A 24,164-nucleotide genomic window follows, 5' to 3' on the forward strand; every position below is an offset into this window, starting at 1 on the left:
AAGGGAGCGGTGTGTGTGTGTGTGTGAGGAGGAGATGAGGTGGAGAGAGAGAGAGAGTAACGCACAGTGACTGAAATAAGTAACTTTAATCTGATTACTGGATTGGAAATAGTAACGCGTTAGATTACTCGTTACTGAAAAAAAGGGTCAGATTAGAGTAACTCGTTACTGACATCACTGATGGTGGTAAAGAATAATGATGATTGGTAGAAAATTATAGTGTTTGGAACATAGGGTGCTTGTTAGAAAATAATTTTATTTAAGTGTTTATTTAAGAGAATAATGATATTTGGTTATAAATATGATAGTGTTTGGTGGTGAATAGTAGTGTTTTGTCTCTTTGGTCTTCTCTAGATGAAACAGAAGTTCAAAAACTTGTATATTGTTAGATTGGACACAGGGAATGATGAAATTCAGGATTAGGGGTGGGCAATATTATATCGTATACAATATATCGTGAGACAGAAATATCATGATATTAAAAATCCATATTGTGATAATAGGGCTGTTCTGTCTTAAAAGTAGTCTATTATTTACTGTGAAGCTTTAGGTGTATTTATTGTATAATTGTTTTAGTTTGCAGTTTATATGCATGCACTAAATATTCTGCAATATGTTTTGCTGCATTATATTATTTTATGCTATATTATTTATTTTGCCACATTATGATTATACTGTTATACTATTATACTATATTCCTGAAATGAAAGAATTATTTTTTTGTTTTCCTATATCGCCAAGTATATCGTTATCGCAAAAATACCCTGAAATATCGTGATATTATTTTAGAGCCATATCGCCCACCCCTATTCAGGATTATGAAATCTGAATCGAGTTACCTCATAACCTCCCAGCTTGACTGTTACAGTGACATCCACCGGATGGTTGACCACACCCACAACTGATCGGACCAATGAGATGAAGAGCAGGGGGAACCAGATGATGCAGATGAGGAAAAAGACGATGAGACCACCCATTCCGTACTTCACTATCTTCTTCTTCTTCTGGCCTTTAGGCTGAGGGTATTTCTGGAGAGACAGTTTTGGACAGTAGAATCATGATTTAGCTGAAATTATGATAAACTATTTCTAGTACTGGTTTTGAGACCCACCAGTATATTTGTGTAGCTTAATATAATGTTTGCAATGCTCATCACACCTAAAATGAGAAACATCCTTCTGATACAGACAGTAATGGAGCATTTGTACTCTAAAGCAAGAGCGGCCTGACTGACTCGTGAGATCTGAAGCTAAAAATAGTGTAAATACACAAAAACATGAGGACACAAACAGAATATGATAAATAACCACTGAAAAACAGCAGAAAACAATGTCTTCCACTGTCAGATTATCTGTAAAAACAGGGCAATAATAAGCAGAAGAAAAGCAGTGGATCCTGCTTCCATTTTTCTAAAAAGCTACAAAAAAATTCTAAAAAGCAACAAAAATTTAGGTATAATTTCTACAAACCTATAGTAATAGGAGTAAATGTAAAATAAGTGATTGAATCCAGTATGAATTTGAGGTATGTGTAGTTTCTACTGCTTTATAGTAATAACTGTAGAGAACTTTGAATCCAGTATGAATCCGAATAGTGTGTAGTTTCTAAAATGTAATAGTAATAACTGGGGAGAAATACGAATCCAGTATGAATCTGAAGCATGATTAGTTTCTACAGTCTGACAGTAATAACTGTGTGGTGATTTCATAGTAATAATTGTGGAGAGATCTGAAGTCAATATGAATATGAACTGTGTATACTTTCTTAAATTTTATCCAGTATGAATCTGAAGTGTGTGTAGTTTCTACTGCTTTACAGTAATAACTGTGAAGAAATATAAATCCGGCATGAATCTAAAGTATGTGTAACTTCTTCAACCATACAGTAATAATTGTGGCATGATTTTAATACAGTATAAGTCTGAAGTATGTGTAGTTTGTTCAGCTTTATAGTAATAACTGTGGAGAGTTTTGAATCCAGTATGAATCTGAATTGTGTGTAGTTTCTAATATCTGGAGAAATACGAATTCAGTCTGAATTTGAGGTCTGTGTAGTTTCTACAAGTCTATAGTAATACTTGGGGAGAAATATGAATCCAGTATGAATCTAAATTGTGTGTAGTCTCTAAAATGTGATAATTGTTGAGAGATTTTAATCCAGTATGAATCTGACATATGTACAGGTAGTTTCTACAACCTTATAATAATAACTGTGGAGAAATATGAATCCAGTATGAATCTGAAGTATGTGTAGTTTCTGCAATTTTATAGTAATAACTGTGGAGAATATGAATCCAGTATGAATTTGAATTGTGTTTAGTTTCTACAGTGTGATAGTAAGAATTGTGTGGGGATTTTAATCCAACATTAATCTGACGTATGTGTAATATCTACAACTTTATAGTAATAACTGTGGAGAAATATGAATTCAATATGAATACAACTTTATAGTATAAACTGAAGTGTGATTTAAATTCAATATGAATCTAAAGTTTGTGTACTTTGTACAGCTTTATAGTAATAACCAGTGTTGGGCATGTTACTTTGAAAAAGTAATTAGTTATAGTTACTAGTTACTTCCCCAAAAAAGTAACTGAGTTACTAACGGAGTTACTCCACTATAAAAGTAACTAGTTACCAGTAAAAGTAACTATTGCGTTACTTCGCCCTGTAAAAATAAATAAATAAACAATAAATAAAGAAAATAAATGATGTAATTACTATTATTATTAGCAAAATAACAAACAAAAATAAACCCAAAATGTTGACAAAAATATAGTCTAATGAATAAAAAAAATAAGAAACGAAAAACTCCACAGGACCAAAGAAAATTACTAAGACATGTAATACTGAAAAAAAAAACGGAAAAAACAAATACACGTCTGGGGATAAAAATTAAACAAACCAAACCACACTCAAAGAAATAAATGTATATATAAACAAAACAAAAGAATGGACAAAAACAACAATCCGTTAAAAAAAACTCATTTAAATCCATTAAAAAACTCATTTAAAACAATCACAGGCTTTTTGCGCAGAATAATAAAAGTTTCGGTTAGTTTCAGTTTCAAATCATGAAAACAGCTCACCAAAACCTCAACCTATCCTTTATATTTGACAATATTTGATTAACTTACAGGTCCTTACTTATTTTTATTTAACTGAACTGAGTTGTAAATTATTTATAGCCTCGCGCTGAATTCAGCTCCGCGCTGCGAAAGAGAGAGAGAGAGAGAGAGAGAGAGAGAGAGAGGCGCAGCGCATTTTGCCTGATTTCTCTTTATTAATTAACAGTACATTTGTTGGCTTTAGTAAGCACCACTTTGCGTGCCTGACATTTCAGAGCGCTGGACGAGATTTTAATTCATGAATTAATATATTTAATATTTTAATAAATTTGCCCTGGTGATAAGAAACGAATGCTAACATATAGCGTTATATTTCTGTGTATTTCAAATGTTTTAAGTTTTATATAATTGACGGGCAGCACCACGCGCCAGATTGACAATGTGCTTTGTTTTTCAGATATAAAAGTGAAATTCAGTTAAATAATAGCAAAGTTAACTAAAATAAATTTATGTTCAGTCAAAGTTATTTTCTCTTTTAATTTTCCATTTCAAAACTCCAGCATTTGAGTGAGAATAAGCATCTGTTGAAATTTTTAAACAGCAGAATGCCTAGTTACAGTTATTTAGTCTGTGTACTAAACATAAATATAAATCCTTATAACTGACAGAAATAAATATAACTAATAATAATTTATAGTTACAGTGCAGATTTTTAAGTATATATATTTTTTCATAGTTGATTGCTGAAGGCTCTGGGTGTGTTTTATTTATGTGGTAAAGATGTGATGGTATGGAGTATTTTGGAGCGCAGGGTGAGCAATCGCGCTAAGCTTTTTTCCGCCGCCAAGATAAAAACACGCCAGAAATTTACCTCAACACACATCATTTCCAGACCACCACGCCCATCGGTGTTAATATATTCCAAAGTCCAACGCTATTTTAAGGACGCGTGCAAGGCCTAAAAATAGACTGTTGACGGGTGGCAAAGCGCCACGCTAAACGCCTTGTGCGGGGTGTATGATAGGGCTCTTTGTTTGTATGCGCAAAGTTAAAAAAAGTTCATTCAGCTGCTAAAGTAACGTGCAGTAACGGAGTGTCGAAAATGGTAACGCCGTTATAGTTACAGTCAAAGTAATTAGTTAGATTACTCGTTACTGAAAAAAAGTAACCTGAATCTGAATGGTGTGTAGTTTCTACAACTGCATAGTAATAACTGTGCAATGATTGTAATCCAGTATGAATCTTTAGTTTGTCATACTGAGATGCAATCTGTTGAAATTTGGAGAAATATATAGATTATATTCTTCTACCAGTCAGCCAATCAGATTCAGCTCAGGAGGCCTTTCCTCCATCAGTTTACCTTCTCCGTCTCTCGGCTGCACTTTATGATGAAGATGTTGGCATAAATGTCCTCCACACACATCCAGTTAGAGAGGGACAGAGTGGTATCGGTCCAGACCCAGTCCATCACGGCCCGAAGCTCCACCAGGAACGGCACCAAGCGGAAGCTGAGATTAAACCCACAGTCACTGACAATATCCTTAATAACTAGTTTACATTTATTACTATTAACTATTCAGTCTCCACTATGAATTAGTCAGTGACTTCTATGAATTAAACAGCATCCACTATGAATTATTAAGCATCTTTAATTAATAAATCTTTGTCCTTTATGATTTTGTTGATATCTACTATGAATTATTCAGCATCAATAATTAATTATTCATGGAACATACTATGAATTATGCAGCATCTATAATGAATTATTAATTGCCCTTTAAGAGTTTGTTGGTATCCATTATAAATTATTTAGCATCTATAATAAATTATTCATTGTCCTTTATGATTTTGTCAGTATCCAATATGATATATTAATCATCTATAATTAATTATTTATTTTCCTTTATGAGTTTGTTGGCATCCACTTTGAATTATTCAGCAAATATAATTAATTATCCATAGTCCTTTATGAGTTTGTTGGTATCTACTATGATTTATTCAGCATCTATAATTAATTATTTATGGAACATACTATGAATTAAGCGCATCTAAAATAAATTATTCATTGTCAATGATTTTGTCAGTATCCAATATGAATTATCCAGCATCTATAATTAATTATTCATAGTCTTTTATGAGTTTGTTGGTATCTACTATGAATTATTCAGCATCTATTATGAATTACTCATATTCCTTTATGAGTTTGTTGGATTCTATTATGATTTATTTAGCATCTATAATGAATTATTAATAGTCCTTTATGAGTTTGTTGGTATCTACTATGAATTATTCAGCATATATAATGAATTATTTATTGTCCTTTATGAGTTTGTTGGTATCCATAATGAATTATTCATATTCCTTTATAAATTTGTTGGCATTCATTATGAACTATTTATGATCTACTATGAATTATTCAACATCACTTATTAGTCGGTGTCTACTAAAAATTAATCAGTCTCCAATAAGAATTATTCAATACTATTTTCTACTATTAAGGATTATTGGCCAAACACTATTTAATAATATTACTAATATTACTAATAATCCAGTATCTATTGTGAAGAATCCAGTATCTACTATGAATTATTCAATATTGATCATGAATAATTATATTTTGACTATGATCTTCTTTAAATTATTCAGTATTCACTAGTAATTATTCAGTATTCACTAGTAATTATTCAGTATTCACTAGTAATTACTCAGTATTCACTAGTAATTATTCAGTATTCACTAGTAATTATTCAGTATTCACTAGTAATTACTCAGTATTCACTAGTAATTATTCAGTATTCACTAGTAATTACTCAGTATTCACTAGTAATTACTCAGTATTCACTAGTAATTATTCAGTATTCACTAGTAATTACTCAGTATTCACTAGTAATTATTCAGTAAGTGTCTTTTATTATTCACTATACATTATTCAGTAACTACTATGAATTATTCAGTATCTATTATAAATTATTTAGTATTCACTGTTAATTATTCAAAATGTACTATGAAGTCAGCATGCTGTTCCTAGTACTTGTATTAGGATTTTCCCCAGAGAATACTAAATTAAAATATTAATATTATGGGTTATTCAGTTTCTACTGTAAACTATTCATTAATGATTTGGACTCTGACCTGCACATTGCCATATTAATATTAATAATATGATTACAGGTTTGATTAATCTCACCCCTGGAAAAGGAAGAGGTTGAGGTGGTTGTATTTCTTGGTGAGGAAGTTTCCGAGGATGCGTGTGGGATATCCGCAGCGGACCTGATACGCTGACAGGGTGAAGTAGATACACTTCACGAAGTACCAGAGCTGAGCCACGAAGTTCTGATTAAACATCCTGCAGAGGATAAACAGAGAGATCAGATCTGACTGAGGGCTTTCAGTTTAATACAGAGAGAAAATTACAGAGTTCAGTTCAGTCACACAGCGTTCATCTGAAGCTTCACCTGCAGAACTTCAGTTCAATAAGAATCAGAAACAGAGTTTATACAGAGCTCAGTCTGATCTGGATCTGATCTCCCTCTGAATTTCCTGACTGTTATCATTACCCTGTGTACTAATCTAATCCATTTTAAAATAATCCACATTTTATCATTTTAAAATGATCCAATCTAATACATTTTAAACGAATCCATCTATTGTAATAATAATAAAAAAAAAATCCAATCTAATTTATTTCAATCTAGCTCACTCTAATTTACTTTAATCTAATCTAATCTAATCCGGTTTATCCTACACTAATCAAACATTACATTCTAAACTCTAAGTCAAAAGTTTTTTATTTTTTATTTTTGCAATTTAAGATATTCAGGTCCACTTAACTTGAAATGGTAAACAATTCTGCAGTAAGCTGCCTTTAAGAAAAACAAACTGGAAACTATATATACAGCTCTGGGAAAAATGTATAAGTTTCTTTGATTTTCCCAAATTGAAAACCTCAGGAGGAAGATAAATGATCACAATCCATCAAACCAAGCTGAGCTGCTTGAATTTTTGCACCAGGGGTAAAGGCATAAAGTTATCCAAAAACAGTGCGTAAGACTGGTGGAGGAGAACATACCAAGATGCATGAAAACTTCAGTAATTTCTCATTTTCTGCAAATAAATGCCCTAAATGACAATATTTTTATTTGGAATTTGGGAGAAAGGTTATCTGTAGTTTATAGAATAAAACAACAATTTTCATTTCACTCAAACATAAACCTTCAAATAGCAAAATCAGAGAAACTGATTCAGAAACTGAAGTGGCCTCTTATTTTTTTTTCTCAGAGCTGTATATTTGGCAACGTAAATAAGGTGTTTTAAAACTTTTGACCGGCAGTATAGTCTATTTTAATTCTTTCTAAACCAGTAAATTTTAATCTTAATGAACTTTAACTGAACCTTTTCTAATCTAATCAGGTCTATTTTAATCCTTCACTATTCTAAACTAATCTATTGAAGCTCAATCTATTTTGACTAATCTAACGTTTTAGTCTAGTCTAATGCAGTATATTCTAATCCTAATCTAATCTAGTTCAATAAATTCTGGTCCAAACTGATCTTTTTTTAACTAATATCCAATCTAAACTAATCTAGTCCATCCCTATCTGATCTTTAATCTAATCCGGTTTATTCTAATCTGTGTAATCCCTCTTCCTCACCTCTCAGTGACTGCAGGTAGGATGAAGAACATCCACAGATGGATTCCGAACACCAGGATGATCTGGAAGATGAGTTTTCCGAGCACGGCTTTGCGCAGGTAGAGGGCGCGGTCGATCACCATGGTGCTGAACTGGATCAGCAGCATCACCAGGAAGGCCTCGGGCACCTGATCCTCCGACAGCGTGGAGGCGATATCAGCCGCCGCAGAGTGTTTCTACAGCAGATAATAAAACACCTAATTACACTCAACTCTCACACTAATCACAACCTTTATTACTTTCTTACAGAAATGGAACTCTGATTATTATAATATATTTTATTATAATCTAATACAGGACATTCTAATCCTAATCTAATCTAATCTAATTCATTATTGAACAATCTAATTTAGTTTACTCAATCTGATCCCTGATATTACAGTGCGATTTACAGTATTTCAATCTAATCTAATCTATTCCAATTTAGCCTATTTCTGTCTATTTTAAACTAAACTAGTTTAAGGTACAGTACCAGTCATTTAAAATTTGTTCTGCACTGTAGATACTGTAAATACTAAAGTCATCCAAACTATGAAGAAAACATATGGAATTATTTGGATAATGGATACCAAAAAAGTGTTAAACAAACCAGAATATGTTTTATATTTTAGATTCTTCAAAGTAGCTCCTCTTGTTTAGATTAGACAGCTTTTCACATCTCTGCTGGATTTTCTCAGTCAGTTTTATGAAGTAGAGTCACCTGGAATTCAGGCTTTCAGTTAACAGCTGTGCTGAACTCATCAAGAGTTAATTACTTGAATTTCTTGTCTCTTAATAAAGTGTTTGAGAGCATCAGTTGTAAAGTAGTGAAGAGGTAGAGTTACAGGTATACAGTGAATAGTGAATATTTGAGTAATGATCTAATCCAGATTATGAGAAGTAAGAACTACTCAACTAAATAAAGAAAAAAAAATGACTTTATGAAATGGTCAGTCAATTAAAAAAAAAAATCAAGAACTTTGAAAGTATTCTCAAGTGCAGTTGCAAAAAGACCATCAAAAATGTTTTGATGAAACTGGCTCTCATCAGGACTGCCCCAAGAAAGGAAGAGCAATATTTACCTCTGTTGCACAGGATAAATTCATCAGAGTTACCAGCCTTAGAATCTGCAAATTAACAGCTCCCCAGATAAGAGCAAATAAATGCTGTATCTAAGTTTGTTTAACACTTTTAAGTTACCACATGATTCCTTGTGTGTTCCTTCATAGTCTGGATGAGAAAAAAAAATAAAAACACTGAATGAGAATGATCTAATCCAGATAATTCCAATACAGTTCAATTTCAATATAGCTTAATCATAGTCTTCTTATATAGTGTCAATGTAAACCCGTAATCTAGCCCAATTAAATATAATCCACACTCCCACATCTTTAAATTAAACATGGTTTCTTTTGAATCGTTAAGTCATGTGGAAGTTCTTAGCAGTGAGAGTGAAAAACAGCCACTGGGTCTGATACTACAGGGGGTTAATGTAACCTTTGATTAGAGTCAGTAATCCATATAATCCATATATGTATACTGCTGCATATAAAAAAATGCTGTGTAACACTGGCTGCTAGTACTCACTCCAAATGCCCAGAACCCAAACACGATGATGATGAAATCCACCACATCAGTGAGGAACATCAGAGCGTAAACATCAGTAGCAGCGCGGTACTCAGCATGCAGGATGTTATGGAAGAACCTGTGAGTCGGCCTGTATACACTCCTCACACTGAGAGAGAGAGAGAGAGAGAGAGAGAGAGAGAGAGAGAGAGAGATACAGATACAGAGAAAGAGAGAGAGAGAGAGAGAGAGAGAAAGAGAGAGAGAGACAGATACACAGAGAGAGAGAGAGAGAGATACAGAGAAAGAGAGAGAGAGAGAGAGAGAGAGAGAGAGATACAGAGAGAGAGATACAGATACAGAGAAAGAGATAGAGAGAGAGAGAGAGAGAGAGAGAGAGACAGATACACAGAGAGAGAGAGAGAGAGAGAGAGAGAGAGAGAGAATTGACATTCAGGAAGTTAAAAAATTTATTATAAATCTCTAAATATAAACTAAATATATAATACTCTGGGGACTGAGGCAGTAGAGGCAGAAGAGGCAACAGAGGCATTATTCTGGGGACTGAGGCAGTACAGGCGTTACTCTAGGGACTGAGGCAGTAGAGGCGAGAGAGGCATTAGTTTGGGGACTGAGACAGAAAAGGCAATAGAGGCATTACTCTGGGACTGAGGCAGTAGAGGCGATAGGGGCGTTACTCTGGGGACTGAGGCACTAGAGGCATTACTCTGTGGACTGAGACAGTAGAGGCGATAGGGGCGTTACTCTGGGGACTGAGACAGAGAAGGCAATAGAGGCATTACTCGGGGACTGAGGCAGTAGAGGCGATAGGGGAGTTACTCTGGGGACTGAGGCAGTAGAGGAGTTACTCTGGGGACTGAGGCACTAGAGGAGTTACTCTGTGGACTGAGGCAGTAGAGTCGATAGAGGCGTTACTCTGGGGACTGAGGCAGTAGAGGAGTTACTCTGGTGACTGAGGCAGAAAAGGCAGTAGAGGTGTTACTCTGGGGACTGAGGCACTAGAGGCATTACTCTGGGGACTGAGGCAGAAAAGGCAGTAGAGGTGTTACTCTGGGGACTGAGGCACTAGAGGAATTACTCTGGGGACTGAAGCAGTAAAGGCAGTAGAGGAGTTACTCTGGGGTCTGAGGCAGAAAAGGCAGTAGAGGCATTACTCTGGGGACTGAGGCAGAAAAGGCAGTAGAGGCATTACTCTGGGGACTGAGGCAGTAAAGGCAGTAGAGGAGTTACTCTAGGGACTGAGGCAGTAAAGGCAGTAGAGGAGTTACTCTAGGGACTGAGGCAGAAAAGGCAGTAGAGGCATTGCTCTGGGGACTGAAGCAGAAAAGGCAGTAGAGGCATTGCTCTGGGGACTGAGGCAATAAAGGCAGTACAGGAGTTACTCTGGGGACTGAGGTAGAAAAGGCAGAAGAGGCATTATTCTAGAGACTGAGGCAGTAAAGGCAGTAGAGGAGTTACTCTGGGGGACTGAGGCAGTAAAGGCAGTAGAGGAGTTACTCTGGGGACTGAGGCAATAAAGGCAGTAGAGGAGTTACTCTGGGGACTGAGGCAATAAAGGCAGTAGAGGAGTTACTCTAGGGACTGAGGTAGAAGTGTTACAAGAGGTACACTACCCACTCTAGCTTCTTAGAGCCTTTTTATAAAAAAAAAAGTGGGAAATCTTTTTTATACGCCCCCTTGAGGTGAAAACGAACCTCTAATTGGACCACACCTGTAATCATTTACATATCTACCTGAGGTGAGTGTAACTCACCCAGAGATGAAGGCGCTCTTAAGTTTCAGCCCGAAAGCCTTTATCTTTTTACTGGCTTCCTCTCCACGCTTCCCCTTCACCTTCTTCTTCTTCACCTCCTTTACTCCAGAGTCTAGCAGAAAGAACAGATCATTAGAGGAAGTGATAGCTCAGGGGACAGCTTGGAAACACCCACACTTGTAGAAGTTCAATAACACTGGTGGTGGACGCCCTCAGCACTGTTTTCACAAGCTCATAAGTGGACATTATGAGGTGGACATTTCTGCTTCTCTGCACCATGGTAATAAAATATTATAATACGTTTTAAAAACATTGACCATTTGGCTTCATAAAGAGATACTGCCCAAAACAACTAGTGTTCACATAACATTATACTCAATTGATAAAAAAAAAAAAAAAGATGGCGGCAATCCCACTCAAAGGATTTTACTGCCAGCCCAGGCAGATATGTGGTCCAGGTAACAATTCTCTTTGAATTGTTTGTTTGAAAGTAGTTTTATTAGTAATTTTATTCACTGTAGAGTTGGGTGATTCTAATCCCAAATGGCAAATTTTACTTTTGCCCTCATATAAAGACATTGTTTTTTTTTTTTTTTCTGCAAAAACGATTTCCTGTACAAAGTCGAAGTTCAGTTTTTTTTATACTTAAATAATATCTTAAATTGGATAATATACACGCTAAGCAAATATCTGGGTCTCAGGAGTATATGTCACAATGTATTTTTGTCTTTTAATTTGGATACAGAGGCCTTCATACTACACTACACGTTCTACAGAGTGAGACAGTGTAGGCAGCAAGGCATCAAGTCAGCATTTATTGCATTTGAGACACAGCCAGAGTTTGATTTGGAGAGTTACCATATTTTTAATTTCACTATAAGGCACACTTTTAATAAAAACATCTATTTTCTGGTCCATTTTCATACATAAGGCTCCAGATTAAGCGACACTAATAAGGATGCCTACATGAAGTGAACAAGAGTGTCGCCATGTTTCTCTTCTCCACTAGACTGAGAATGCTACATGCTACCTGCAGACCAACCCATGTAGTTTGTTTTAACATGGCAAACACACAGACTACAGTCCAATATACCCATCTCTGAAAAGCGAAAGAGCTAGCACTGTGGTTAGCGGATAATGCTAATGCTTATAACACTGTACTTCAGTGGAGTGACTTTACTGCTCCTTAACACTTGACTGGTACATACATTTCATACATAAGGCACATTGGATTATAAGGTGCACTATCAATTTTTGGGACAATTAATGGATTTTATGTGCACCTTATAGTCCGAAAAATACAGTAATAAAGGAGTATATTTGTGTTTCATTTACTACTACAGTAAAGAAAATATGGGTCAATGAATTTATTTTGGAAATTGTACTTTGAATTTGTTAATTTCACCTATTTAATAAAAAAAAAAAAAATAAGTACAAATGTATCATTTTCTATATTATTTTTCTAAAAACAGTCTGAATGAATTACACTAAAATGAATAATTCTGTTCATGAGTAAAGAACAAACCTTTGCGGGATGATTTCTTCCTGCGGAAGCGCAGCAGACCTCCCTTCCTTTTGCCCTCCTCCCTGGGTAAACTGTCCGGGTCAGGGGTTATATCTGCGCTCTGCTCAGGGTCCGGGTGTGTATGCGGGAGTGTATCAGTGTGTGTATCAGTGTGTGTATCGGTGTGTGTATCGGTGTGTGTATCGGTGTGTGTATCGGTGTGTGTATCGGTGTGTGTATCAGTGTGTGTTAGGGACTCTCGGTCAGGCTCTGTGGTTTTCTCCTTCAGCTCAGTTAAACCAGTATCCGTCTCCTCCACTTCCTCCTGCTTCTTCTCCTGCTGCTGATCTGAGGACGGGCTGACCTTCTCCTCCAGAGGACCCTCATGATCCCACAGCCCGTAGCGCTGAGCAACACACACACACACACACACACACTCATTTTACAAACACAAACCATTACAACTGCACACATATAATACTCAACCATTTCCATCCATCTACTCTGCTGTAGAGGCATGTCTATCTGTATTTTACTCTATTATTCAAACCATTTGTCGTTTTTTTGTGTATTAATATATGTATTTACTTTCACTTCCACCTACCCCTCAATATATTCATACATATACTGTAACTATTTATAGACAAAGTCATCTGTATTTTTACAATTTCACTCATTCATCCATCCAATCCATCCATCCATCCATCCATATTTCTATCTATAGATGTATTTACTGTATCTATTGATCAATCCATTTAACCATTAACCATAATGTCCCACCTAACCATTCTAATATCCATCCATCCATCCATCCATCCATCCACGGATTCATTCCTCCATCCACCTATGTAATTTATAATCCAGCCGTCCAATTATCCATCCATTCCCTCATCTATCCATTCCATTATTGATCCATCTACTTACTTTTTTAATCCACTGTCCACCCACCCACTTAATGTCTCCTTCAGAAATCCTATCGTCTATCCATCCAACAGTCCATTAATCCATTCATTCTCACATTTATTTATTCATTTATCCATCCATTCACTAATCCATTCACCCATCATCCACCTGTTCATTCATCTATCATCCATTCGACCATTAACTAATTTCTCAATCCATTCATCCTTCCATTATTCCATTCACCTACTCTATTTTCCGTCAAGTCATTCTATCATTCATCTAACCATCCATCACTGCATCAATTCCTCCACCCATTCCACCAATCATACATCCATCCATTTATTCATCCATCCACCTATCCTTATTTCCCCATCCAGTCATCTTACTATCTATCTATCCACCATCAACAAATTATCATCCATCCATTCAAGCATCCATCTCTTTACCTATATATTCATCCATTCATTCATCCATGAATATTTCTAACTATTCATCTAGATATACATTCATTCATCTACCTAACTACCTATCTATCCATTTAACCATCCATTCATCTCTATCCATTCATTTATTCATCCATTCATTCCCCCAGTCATCCATCAATTAATACATCAATGCACCTACTTAATTTCCACTCCAGACATCCTGTCATTCATTAATCCATACATACACCCATCCATCCAGCTATCAATCCATCTATTTACCAATCCACCCCTCCACTAATACATCTAGTTATCCATCCATCCATTTATTTATCTATCCACCCATTCATCCATTAACTCATTCCTTAAGCCTCTCATCCCCCATTAATCCATCCACCTACTTTATTTTCCATCAAGCCATTCTATCATTCATCCACCTATTTATGCATTCATCCACCTGCCATAATTTCCCATCCAGCCGTCTTACTATCTATTCATCCACTAATCAATAAATTGCATTTGATTAATCCATTCACCTACTTAACGTTTCATACAGGTATCATTCTATAATCATCCATGCAAGCATCAATCCATCCCTTTACCTATATATATATATATATATATATATCCATCCATCCATCATTTTACCTACTGTATATATTCATCCATCCATCCATTAATATTTCTAACTATCCATCCATCCATCCATCTATCTACATACCTATTTATCCTTTTAACCATCCATCCATATACCTACCTACCTATTTATCCTTTCAACCATCCATCCATCTACCTACCTATTTATCCTTTCAACCATCCATCCATTTACCGACCTACCTATTTATCCTTTCAGCCATCCATCCATCTACCGACCTACCTATTTATCCTTTCAACCATCCATCCATTTACCTACCTACCTATTTATCCTTTCAACCATCCATCCATCCATCCATCCATCCATATACCTACCTATTTATCCTTTCAACCATCCATCCATCTACCTACCCACCGATTTATTCTTTCAACCATCCATCCATCTACCTACCCACCTATTTATCCTTTCAACCATCCATCCATCTACCTACCCACCTATTTATCCTTTCAACCATCCATCCATTTACCTACCTACCTATTTATCCTTTCAACCATCCATCCATCCATCCATCCATCCATATACCTACCTATTTATCCTTTCAACCATCCATCCATCTACCTACCCACCGATTTATTCTTTCAACCATCCATCCATCTACCTACCCACCTATTTATCCTTTCAACCATCCATCCATCTACCTACCCACCTATTTATCCTTTCAACCATCCATCCATCTACCTACCCACCGATTTATTCTTTCAACCATCCATCCATCTACCTACCCACCTATTTATCCTTTCAACCATCCATCCATCTACCTACCTATTTATTCTTTCAACCATCCATCCATCTGCCTACCCACCGATTTATTCTTTCAACCATCCATCCATCTACTTACCCACCTATTTATCCTTTCAACCATCCATCCATCTACCTACCCACCGATTTATTATTTCAACCATCCATCCATCTACCTACCCACCTATTTATCCTTTCAACCATCCATCCATCTACCTACCTACTTATCATTTCAACCATCCATCCATCTACCTACCTATTTATCCTTTCAACCATCCATCCATCTACCTACCTATTTATTCTTTCAACCATCCATCCATCTACCTACCCACCTATTTATCCTTTCAACCATCCATCCATCTACCTACCTACTTATCATTTCAACCATCCATCTACCTACCTATTTATTCTTTCAACCATCCATCCATTTACCTACCTACCTATTTATCCTTTCAACCATCCATCCATCCATCCATCCATATACCTACCTATTTATCCTTTCAACCATCCATCCATCTACCTACCCACCGATTTATTCTTTCAACCATCCATCCATCTACCTACCCACCTATTTATCCTTTCAACCATCCATCCATCTACCTACCTACTTATCATTTCAACCATCCATCCATCTACCTACCTATTTATCCTTTCAACCATCCATCCATCTACCTACCTATTTATTCTTTCAACTATCCATCCATTTACCTACCTACCTATTTATCCTTTCAACCATCCATCCATCTACCTACCCACCTATTTATCCTTTAAACCATCCATCCATCTACCTACCTACTTATCATTTCAACCATCCATCCATCTACCTACCTATTTATCCTTTCAACCATCCATCCATCCATCCATATCCCTACCTATTTATCCTTTCAACCATCCATCCATCTACCTACCCACCGATTTATTCTTTCAACCATCCATCCATCTACTTACCTACCTATTTATCCTTTCAACCATCTATCCATCTACCTACCCACCTATTTATCCTTTCAACCATCCATCCATCTACCTACCTATTTATTTTTTCAACCATCCATCCATCTACCTACCTATTTATTCTTTCAACCATCCATCCATCTACCTACCCACCTATTTATCCTTTCAACCATCCATCCATCTACCTACCTACTTATCATTTCAACCATCCATCTATCTACCTACCTATTTATTCTTTCAACCATCCATCCATCTACCTACCTATTTATCCTTTCAACCATCCATCCATCCATATACCTACCTATTTATCCTTTCAACCATCCATCCATCTACCTACCCACCGATTTATTCTTTCAACCATCCATCCATCTACTTACCTACCTATTTATCCTTTCATCCATCCATCCATCTACCTACCCACCTATTTATCCTTTCAACCATCCATCCATCTACCTACCTATTTATCCTTTCAACCATCCATCCATCTACCTACCCACCTATTTATCCTTTCAACCATCCATCCATCTACCTACCCACCTATTTATCCTTTCAACCATCCATCCATCTACCTACCTATTTATCCTTTCAACCATCCATCCATCTACCTACCCACCTATTTATCCTTTCAACCATACATCCATCTTTACCTGACCTATTTTTTTTTTTTTTTTGAGAATGATCCAGGTAGACATCAGCTCTGATACTAATAGATGCTGTTTGAGAATCTGCTCTGTAATTTAAGTAAAGAACTTAGAACTTCAGGTGCAGATACTTGTTTTACTGAAACTTATATTTTTTAAATATAAATACACTTTTACTGCTATCAGATTTGTACTGAAATAACCACACTTTAAAGTGGACATGAAACATTTCAGTTTGTACAAGTTCTCTAAGGGATTAAATATAATGGAATTTATTTGGGGGGGGATTTTTTTATATAAAATGTTGACACACTGAATTATAATATATTTATGTTTCTTACGTTTGCGCTAGGGCGCCGCCATTTTGCCCATGCAGCGCTGGTGAAGTCACGAGGTTGGTTGGTTGAAGAGTCCAGGTACAGAGCTAGCAGAAAAGAGCTTGTTGTTTGTGGAGATGGATGAAGACGTCTTATGGATGAAGACGAAGCTGAACTAGGCTAACGTGGACCATTTGCTCAGAGATCTTTCCTGTATAAACCTGAGCAGAACTTTTCAGATGCTTTTCTGAGAGCGAGACGTTTTGGGAGTGTTTATTCTCTCTCTACGTGGAGCCGTGCAGAAACCCTGCAGCGCGTCCACAGCAGGTACTGCCATCCCGTTAACCAGCTAGTTTATATACATTTAGCTATTTAACATGTAAAGTCAAGAGTCCATTAAGACTGAATGAAACGAACATGATTTAAGTGGATATTGAAACATCCAGGCACTGTTTTGTTGATAAACATTTCAGTTTGGAAGTTAGAAGGTATGCTGGCTAGCTAGCTTCATCTAGTTAGCATTAGTTAGTTAGCTAGCATTGGCTAGCTAAGGTAAGATAGCTAGATAAGTAGCTAACGCTAGCTATGTTATCTTTAAATTGTCAGTTTATCTAGACCTGGGGTGTCCAAACTTTTTTTGTTGGGGGTCAGAAGGAGAAATATATTTGAAGTCACGGGCCACAGACTCTTTAATAAAACAAATAATGAAATATACCACTTTAAATAATACATTTTCCTGATTATTTCATTCACACACCATTTTACTTGACTTACTATCTTTATCTTTGACAGTGTTGTGTAAACTAAGATTTTTCAAATTGATGTTTAATTTCATGATGTCTCTTAATATTAAACTCATTAATTACGGCAACTTTTAGACTCTTTGGCCCGTTTTTCTGCGCTAGAAATGCGCACTCTCTCTGCTTTTAGACTCTTTGGCCTGTTTTTCTGCGCTAGAAATGCGCACTCTCTCCACTTTTAGACTCTTTGGCCTGTTTTTCTGCGCTAGAAATGCGCACTCTCTCCACTTTTAGACTCTTTGGCCTGTTTTTCTGCGCTAGAAATGCGCACTCTCTCCACTTTTAGACTCTTTGGCCTGTTTTTCTGCGCTAGAAATGCGCACTCTCTCCACTTTTAGACTCTTTGGCCTGTTTTTCTGCGCTAGAAATGCGCACTCTCTCCACTTTTAGACTCTTTGGCCTGTTTTTCTGCGCTAGAAATGCGCACTCTCTCCACTTTTAGACTCTTTGGCCTGTTTTTCTGCGCTAGAAATGCGCACTCTCTCCACTTTTAGACTCTTTGGCCTGTTTTTCTGCGCTAGAAATGCGCACCCTCTCTGCTTTTAGACTCTTTGGCCTGTTTTTCTGCGCTAGAAATGCGCACCCTCTCTGCTTTTAGACTCTTTGGCCCGAAATGCGCACCCTCTCCGAATCTTTGGCCCGTTTCTGACACCTAGCGTTCAAACTTTGAATCTCACATTATAAAAACCTGCTTAACAGCGGGCCAACTTTCATTCTACAGTCTGTACATCCCAGTTGTTCAGAGGAAGAATAAAAACAGAGGAAAAAAGCCTCGGACTTCAGCTTATTTGTCCGGCACTAATGCTCCTGACTCAAAACCCTCTCCTCCACATAGTCCTGGTCTAGTAAGTGCTCGCCACTAACCCCTAGCATTGCAGCTAACCGGAGGATTCTCACGCTTCAGTGCTGCGAGCCCCCGCTGAAGAACAGCTGTCTTCTTAAGAGGCGAGGTATGAAAGTGAAAGTGAACCTTTTTTTCATTTTTCAGCCTATAAAATTTTTTTGCAACGATTTTTGGTTTGGCTTTCATTATCTATTGAGGAACTAAATTACTGTAGGCTCATAGTTTATGTTAGTGAGGCGTTCGGGAACCAACCTCGTGACGTCACTTTCAGCGCTGGAACAAGATGGCGCTGCGCTTACTTAAAAAAATAACATTTAGATTGCTTATTATTTTAATTCAGTTTCACTGACAGCTGTTAAACTTTGTTTAAAATTTGTTAGAGTGAAAATACATCTTGTGAATTACACTAAATACTTGAAGTGTTTCGTGTCCACTTTAACTGAACTGCAGTAAACGTATTTGGATACTCCCCACACTTCCACTCAGCGATTTGTCTGATGACAGTTTAGATTTCCTTCAGCAGCAGGAAACAGATGGAGAAAGCCCAAAGCTCTATAATACGATACTGCTCTGATTAAACCACACTTCCCGGCCTGGCTGAGGGAGACCGCGGTCGGCGTACCTGCAGCAGAGAGCGGTGGAAGAACAGCGCCAGCAGCTGCAGCAGGTCGTAGCGGATGTAGTTATCGGTTTTCTCCAGGCCGAGGATCCGCGGGGGGAAGAAAGGCTTGTTCTCGTTCAGCCGGGTCTCGTATTCACTGTTCCAGGGGAAGAAGCCAAACTGGAACAAGTACTTCACCACAACCATAACCTGAGAATCAGAAAGAGAGCCAGATATGTATTAGTCTTCTGCAAAGTGATCCCTACTGACCTACAATCATTTTCTGCTCCATAGATTAATATGCAGAGCTGGATTGAACAAACTCTGAGGAGAGGAACGATTGGCTGAGGCAGGAATACTTTCATAAACCGCTCCAACTCAAACGCCAAGAGCAACAGTGTTATTTAAAGCATAATTGTGCAGCTTATATTAACATTTAGTAAGAAAACACCTCATCAGTGACCAGAATTACCACAATATTAACAAAACAAGTTCAAATTAGTTCACCACAGGTATTGTGTAATACAGTCTCTTTCATAAGTCTTATTATTTCTGCTGTAGACTGAAAACATTTGGGTTTGACATTAAAAGATGAATATGAGACCAAAGATCAGCATTTCAGTTTTTATTTCCAGGTATTTACATCTGGATCTAGGTATGTAACGGTATGCAAAAATCACGGTTCAGTACGTACCTCGGTTTTGGGGTCACGGTTCGGTACATTTTCGGTACAGTATGGGATCAAAATACAGAACCATTTTCTTCCACAGCGTGTTGTTTATTTAACCAAAAAATTGCCAATATACAAACTGAAACAGTAAATAAATATAAAGTGCTGCTTGGCACCATTAAGTTAAATGCAATATTCTCAAATGATTAACCAATGTTAAAAATTAAAATATTAAAATTAAAAATAATAATTGAATTCCCTTTAAACAGTAAACAAAACTTTCCACGTTTTCTCAGTTCCAGAATTTTAGTGTTACAGTATTCGATTTTACTCAATCTTCATATTTTTTGCCAAGAAAATCATTTTGTCCACATTGTCAGCAGTGAGGGCAGATCTGCTGGCAGTTACAACGTCCCCAGTGCTTGAAAATACCCTCTATATACCCTCGATGCTATAAAAGCCCCAATGGATGCTGTAATGGCTTTAGCCCGATTTGAATTGTGATTGTAATGATGCCTGAACACAGATATTAGTGGCATTTGCACTACAGGGATCTTCTTTCTTGTCGCGGTAATCTTAGCACTTAGGTGGCGCTGTCTCAGGTGACGTAGCATGTTTGAGGTGTTGCCCGAAACATAGCCGACCTCAGCAAACCAATAACGACATACCGCTTTCATTTTATCCAGTTGTCTTTTTCCGTCGCAGGTTTTCACTGGGAAACTGAAGTGCTCCCAAACGGGAGATTTTAAGGACAGGGGAGGATAATGTCCAAATAGTCTCCACCATTCTCTGATACAAAAGACGCGTGCACCTCGCAAATGTGTTTTGAAGAGTAGTTAGAAAAGGCTCGACTGATTGGTCCGCCGTGCGACGTCACCCCCACATGGTCACAAGAGCACGAATCACGAAAGAGTTGCTTTAAACATATCAAAGAACCTCCTCTTTACTACTCCAATCACGTACTGGCATCTAATGAATATTAAATAGCCACATGTCGCGACAGGCACAGACCTAGGGTAGAACAGACACTGTGTAGAACATATAAACTGACTGTATTCGTTCGGTACAGCACTGTACCGTACCGAAGGTCTGTCTGTTCGGTACGAATACATTATACCGTTACAGGCCTATCTGGATCTGATACACAGTTCAGAAGATTCAGCACCTTCTGTCTGAACGCACCCATTTTTCTTGTGAGCAAAAGTATTGAAATGTGATTTTGTTGCCCTGGTGAGTCCTGATACATTAATTATTCAGACAAAAAACAGTGCTGAATGTCTACACTCAGTTTCAGATTTGGATTTTGCTTGCATTTATAGTTAGAGGAGTAACCAACATGAAAACCAGAGAGCTGTCTACAGAAAATCTGAGAGAAGACTGAAGGGAGTAACCCCACTAAAAACATGCCATGCCAACAAACATTTTTTATAGTTTATCTAATACTTCTAATACTTTTGCTTACAAGAACAAAAAAGAATTAACCAGTCGTAAGAAGTGGAAGGTTTTAGACAGGCTTAGTCAATCTTCGAACTTAAACCCTACAGGGCAGGGGTCACTAATAGGCGGGCCGCGGTCCGGGTCCGGACCCAGACGCTGTCTAATGCGGACCCAAACCGATAAACTACTGAGAAAGATTTAATTTTGACAGTGTTCATTTAAAGCGGCGTAACTTTTCTTGTTCACACTGCAGCGACGTGGCATCGCTCCCAATCGCTTTCTCCGCCTTTCTCTCGCCGCTTTGGGGCGTGTCTCCTGAAGGAGCAAGCAGTTTATCTGCCACCAGCAAGAATGTGTAGAGTTGTTGTTCAGTGCTGTGTATGAACGAGACGCTGTTCTGTTTCTTTTTTTGGCTGGTGAACCATGCTAAAACATCCAGTCCAGGACCAGCTGCTCCTCCGTCACTGAGATCTTAAAGCACAAAAAAGCCTGAAAAAGCTGTACTTCCTCTGTTTTCTCACTCTGTAGTTCAGCCTGTGGTGTGTGTGTGGTGCTGAAGCCCTGCCGCGTGGCGCTGATTGGCTACTGCCCAGCGAAACTCGCTTCTCACTTGCATAAAGTTAAAAATATCTCAACTTTTTGAAAAAAAAAAAAAAAAACGCATCGCGTCACTGCAGTGTGTGTTTTACCGCGCAGTAAATGCACAGACCAATCACGTGTGGTGTAAGATCACCAAATGCTCTCCTCCGCCAATCAGATCTGTGCAGACCACTGCCCCAGGTAGTGAATATACATACATATATATATATATAAGTTAACATTTTCCTGCTTAGGAGGAGACTGAAGGGAGTAACCCCCAAAAACAAATGTCAAGAAACTATTTTTATAGTTTATCTGTTCCAATAATTTTGCTTACAAAAAAAGTTAAGAGTTAATCAGGGGTAAGAAGTGGAAGGTTTAATACTAGCCTAGTCAATCTTCAAACTTAAACCCTAAAGAATAAACATTTTACCTGCCAAAAAGGAGACTTGTATGCAAATAAAGGTACTATATTCAGGTTCAGATGTACGTAAAAAACTGGGGGAAAAAAGCTGAAATTTTGATCTTCTGCCCCATATATATATATATATATTTTTTTTTTCAAACCCAAATGTTTTAGGTCTGGAGTGCAGAACTTGCAAAAGGAGGCAAGAGCCAAATCTCCAAAAGCAAAACAGCAGTATAAGACTTTTATGAAGAACGCAAAAAAACAAAAAGCTGAGCTGGAACGCTTTCTGGACTCAAAATCTTGTAAAACACAGATGTGCTGTGAATAAAATATATATAAAAATGGCTTAGAGCTATATATTAACATCTCGGAGGAAACGGAGCATAAGCTGTGTGTGTGTGTGTGTGTGTGTGTGTTGACTCTGCACACAGGGCTGATAAACAGTTTCCATATCTCCACATCTGTTTACAGCCCAGCACAATACAGCTCAAATCCCCCGACCCCAGCGTCTGCCCAGCGTCTGCCCAGCGTCTGCCCAGCGTCTGCCCAGCGTCTGCCCCACCTCTGTGTAGACGATGGCGGTCATCCAGAAGCTCTTGGAGGGTCGAGGCACGGCCAGCATGGCCCAGAGGAAGATGAGGATGGGCAGGACCAGGGAGATGACGGAGGCCGTCACCGCGTTGTTGAGGACGATGATGAAGTAGCAGGCCAGCTCAGAGTGACACGCCAGAACGTTATAGAGAGCGAAGAGGAGCTTCAGCATACGGTTCTGAGACGAGTAGAAATCTCGACTGTGGACGAGCTCCTCTATACAGTAAGGTCTGGAACACAACACAGAGGAGGAGCATTAAAGCATAAAAGCGTAAGTTCAAGGCAAATCTCAGAGCCACCAATCCTCGCTTTTACCTCACTGGTATACAGTAAATCAAACTCTACTTGGCTAGGATTAATTTTATGTGGTGAGGTGGGGTAAAGTCATTTTTTTTTTAGTATTTTTTTGGACTATAGGGTACAACAAGACACTGTAAAAAAAGATGGACGCCGTGTCGCCGTTCCCATTCATTCAATGAAAATGAAGCCACAATCTTCTGCCATGTTGGCGATCCTGATACCCGAGTAGAGACCAGAGGAGGGAGAAAGACTGTGGAGAGACAGCCTTCTCATTTAAATAACCCCGCCCCTGAGGGCTGCCTCGAGGTCACAGTCTGCAGAGTGGAGCGGAGCTGACGGTCTGTTATTGATCCCACCCATAACCAGCCGTTTTTCAATAACCACACCTTTTTTAAATAGGAAAAACGTTTTAAAAACAAATTCTGTGGGGATATAAAACATTTACAATATAAGCAGAGGTTACACTAGCTGTTACATTTAAATAAAGGAGGTAGAATTACAGTATATTGGAAAACAAAACGTGATTGAAAGTTGTCTGTTTTGCCATTGAAACCTATGGGGATGGGTGGGGTTACACAGCTTTCTGAAACCGAACAGCAGGGGGCGTCCGACCTGTGGTGGCTTCACTTTTGAGAGACGATGCTCTGTCCAGCTATACACAGTCTATGGGTACAACAGATTACAAGGCGCAAACCCCTTAACAAGCCAGGATTTTTTGGTCAATT

At 37.8% G+C, this 24,164-nt stretch overlaps 1 protein-coding gene across 2 annotated transcripts in view; it reads right to left on the minus strand.

Annotated features, from left to right (window-relative positions):
- Positions 1–24,164, minus strand: part of piezo1 (piezo-type mechanosensitive ion channel component 1) — a 193,781-nt gene that overhangs the window by 12,560 nt on the left and 157,057 nt on the right. For both annotated transcript variants that reach the window (XM_049471026.1, XM_049471025.1), the window contains 9 exons: positions 23,111–23,369; positions 19,475–19,663; positions 12,603–12,987; positions 11,078–11,189; positions 9,325–9,472; positions 7,720–7,934; positions 6,255–6,413; positions 4,428–4,575; positions 840–1,028 (listed from right to left, as the gene is read on the minus strand). In XM_049471026.1, the coding sequence (XP_049326983.1) occupies positions 840–1,028; positions 4,428–4,575; positions 6,255–6,413; positions 7,720–7,934; positions 9,325–9,472; positions 11,078–11,189; positions 12,603–12,987; positions 19,475–19,663; positions 23,111–23,369 (1,804 nt within the window). The remainder of the gene's footprint in view (positions 1–839; positions 1,029–4,427; positions 4,576–6,254; positions 6,414–7,719; positions 7,935–9,324; positions 9,473–11,077; positions 11,190–12,602; positions 12,988–19,474; positions 19,664–23,110; positions 23,370–24,164) is intronic.

This window comes from Astyanax mexicanus, chromosome 23 (assembly GCF_023375975.1).
Source record: "Astyanax mexicanus isolate ESR-SI-001 chromosome 23, AstMex3_surface, whole genome shotgun sequence".
NCBI classification, from domain to species: domain Eukaryota; kingdom Metazoa; phylum Chordata; class Actinopteri; order Characiformes; family Acestrorhamphidae; genus Astyanax; species Astyanax mexicanus.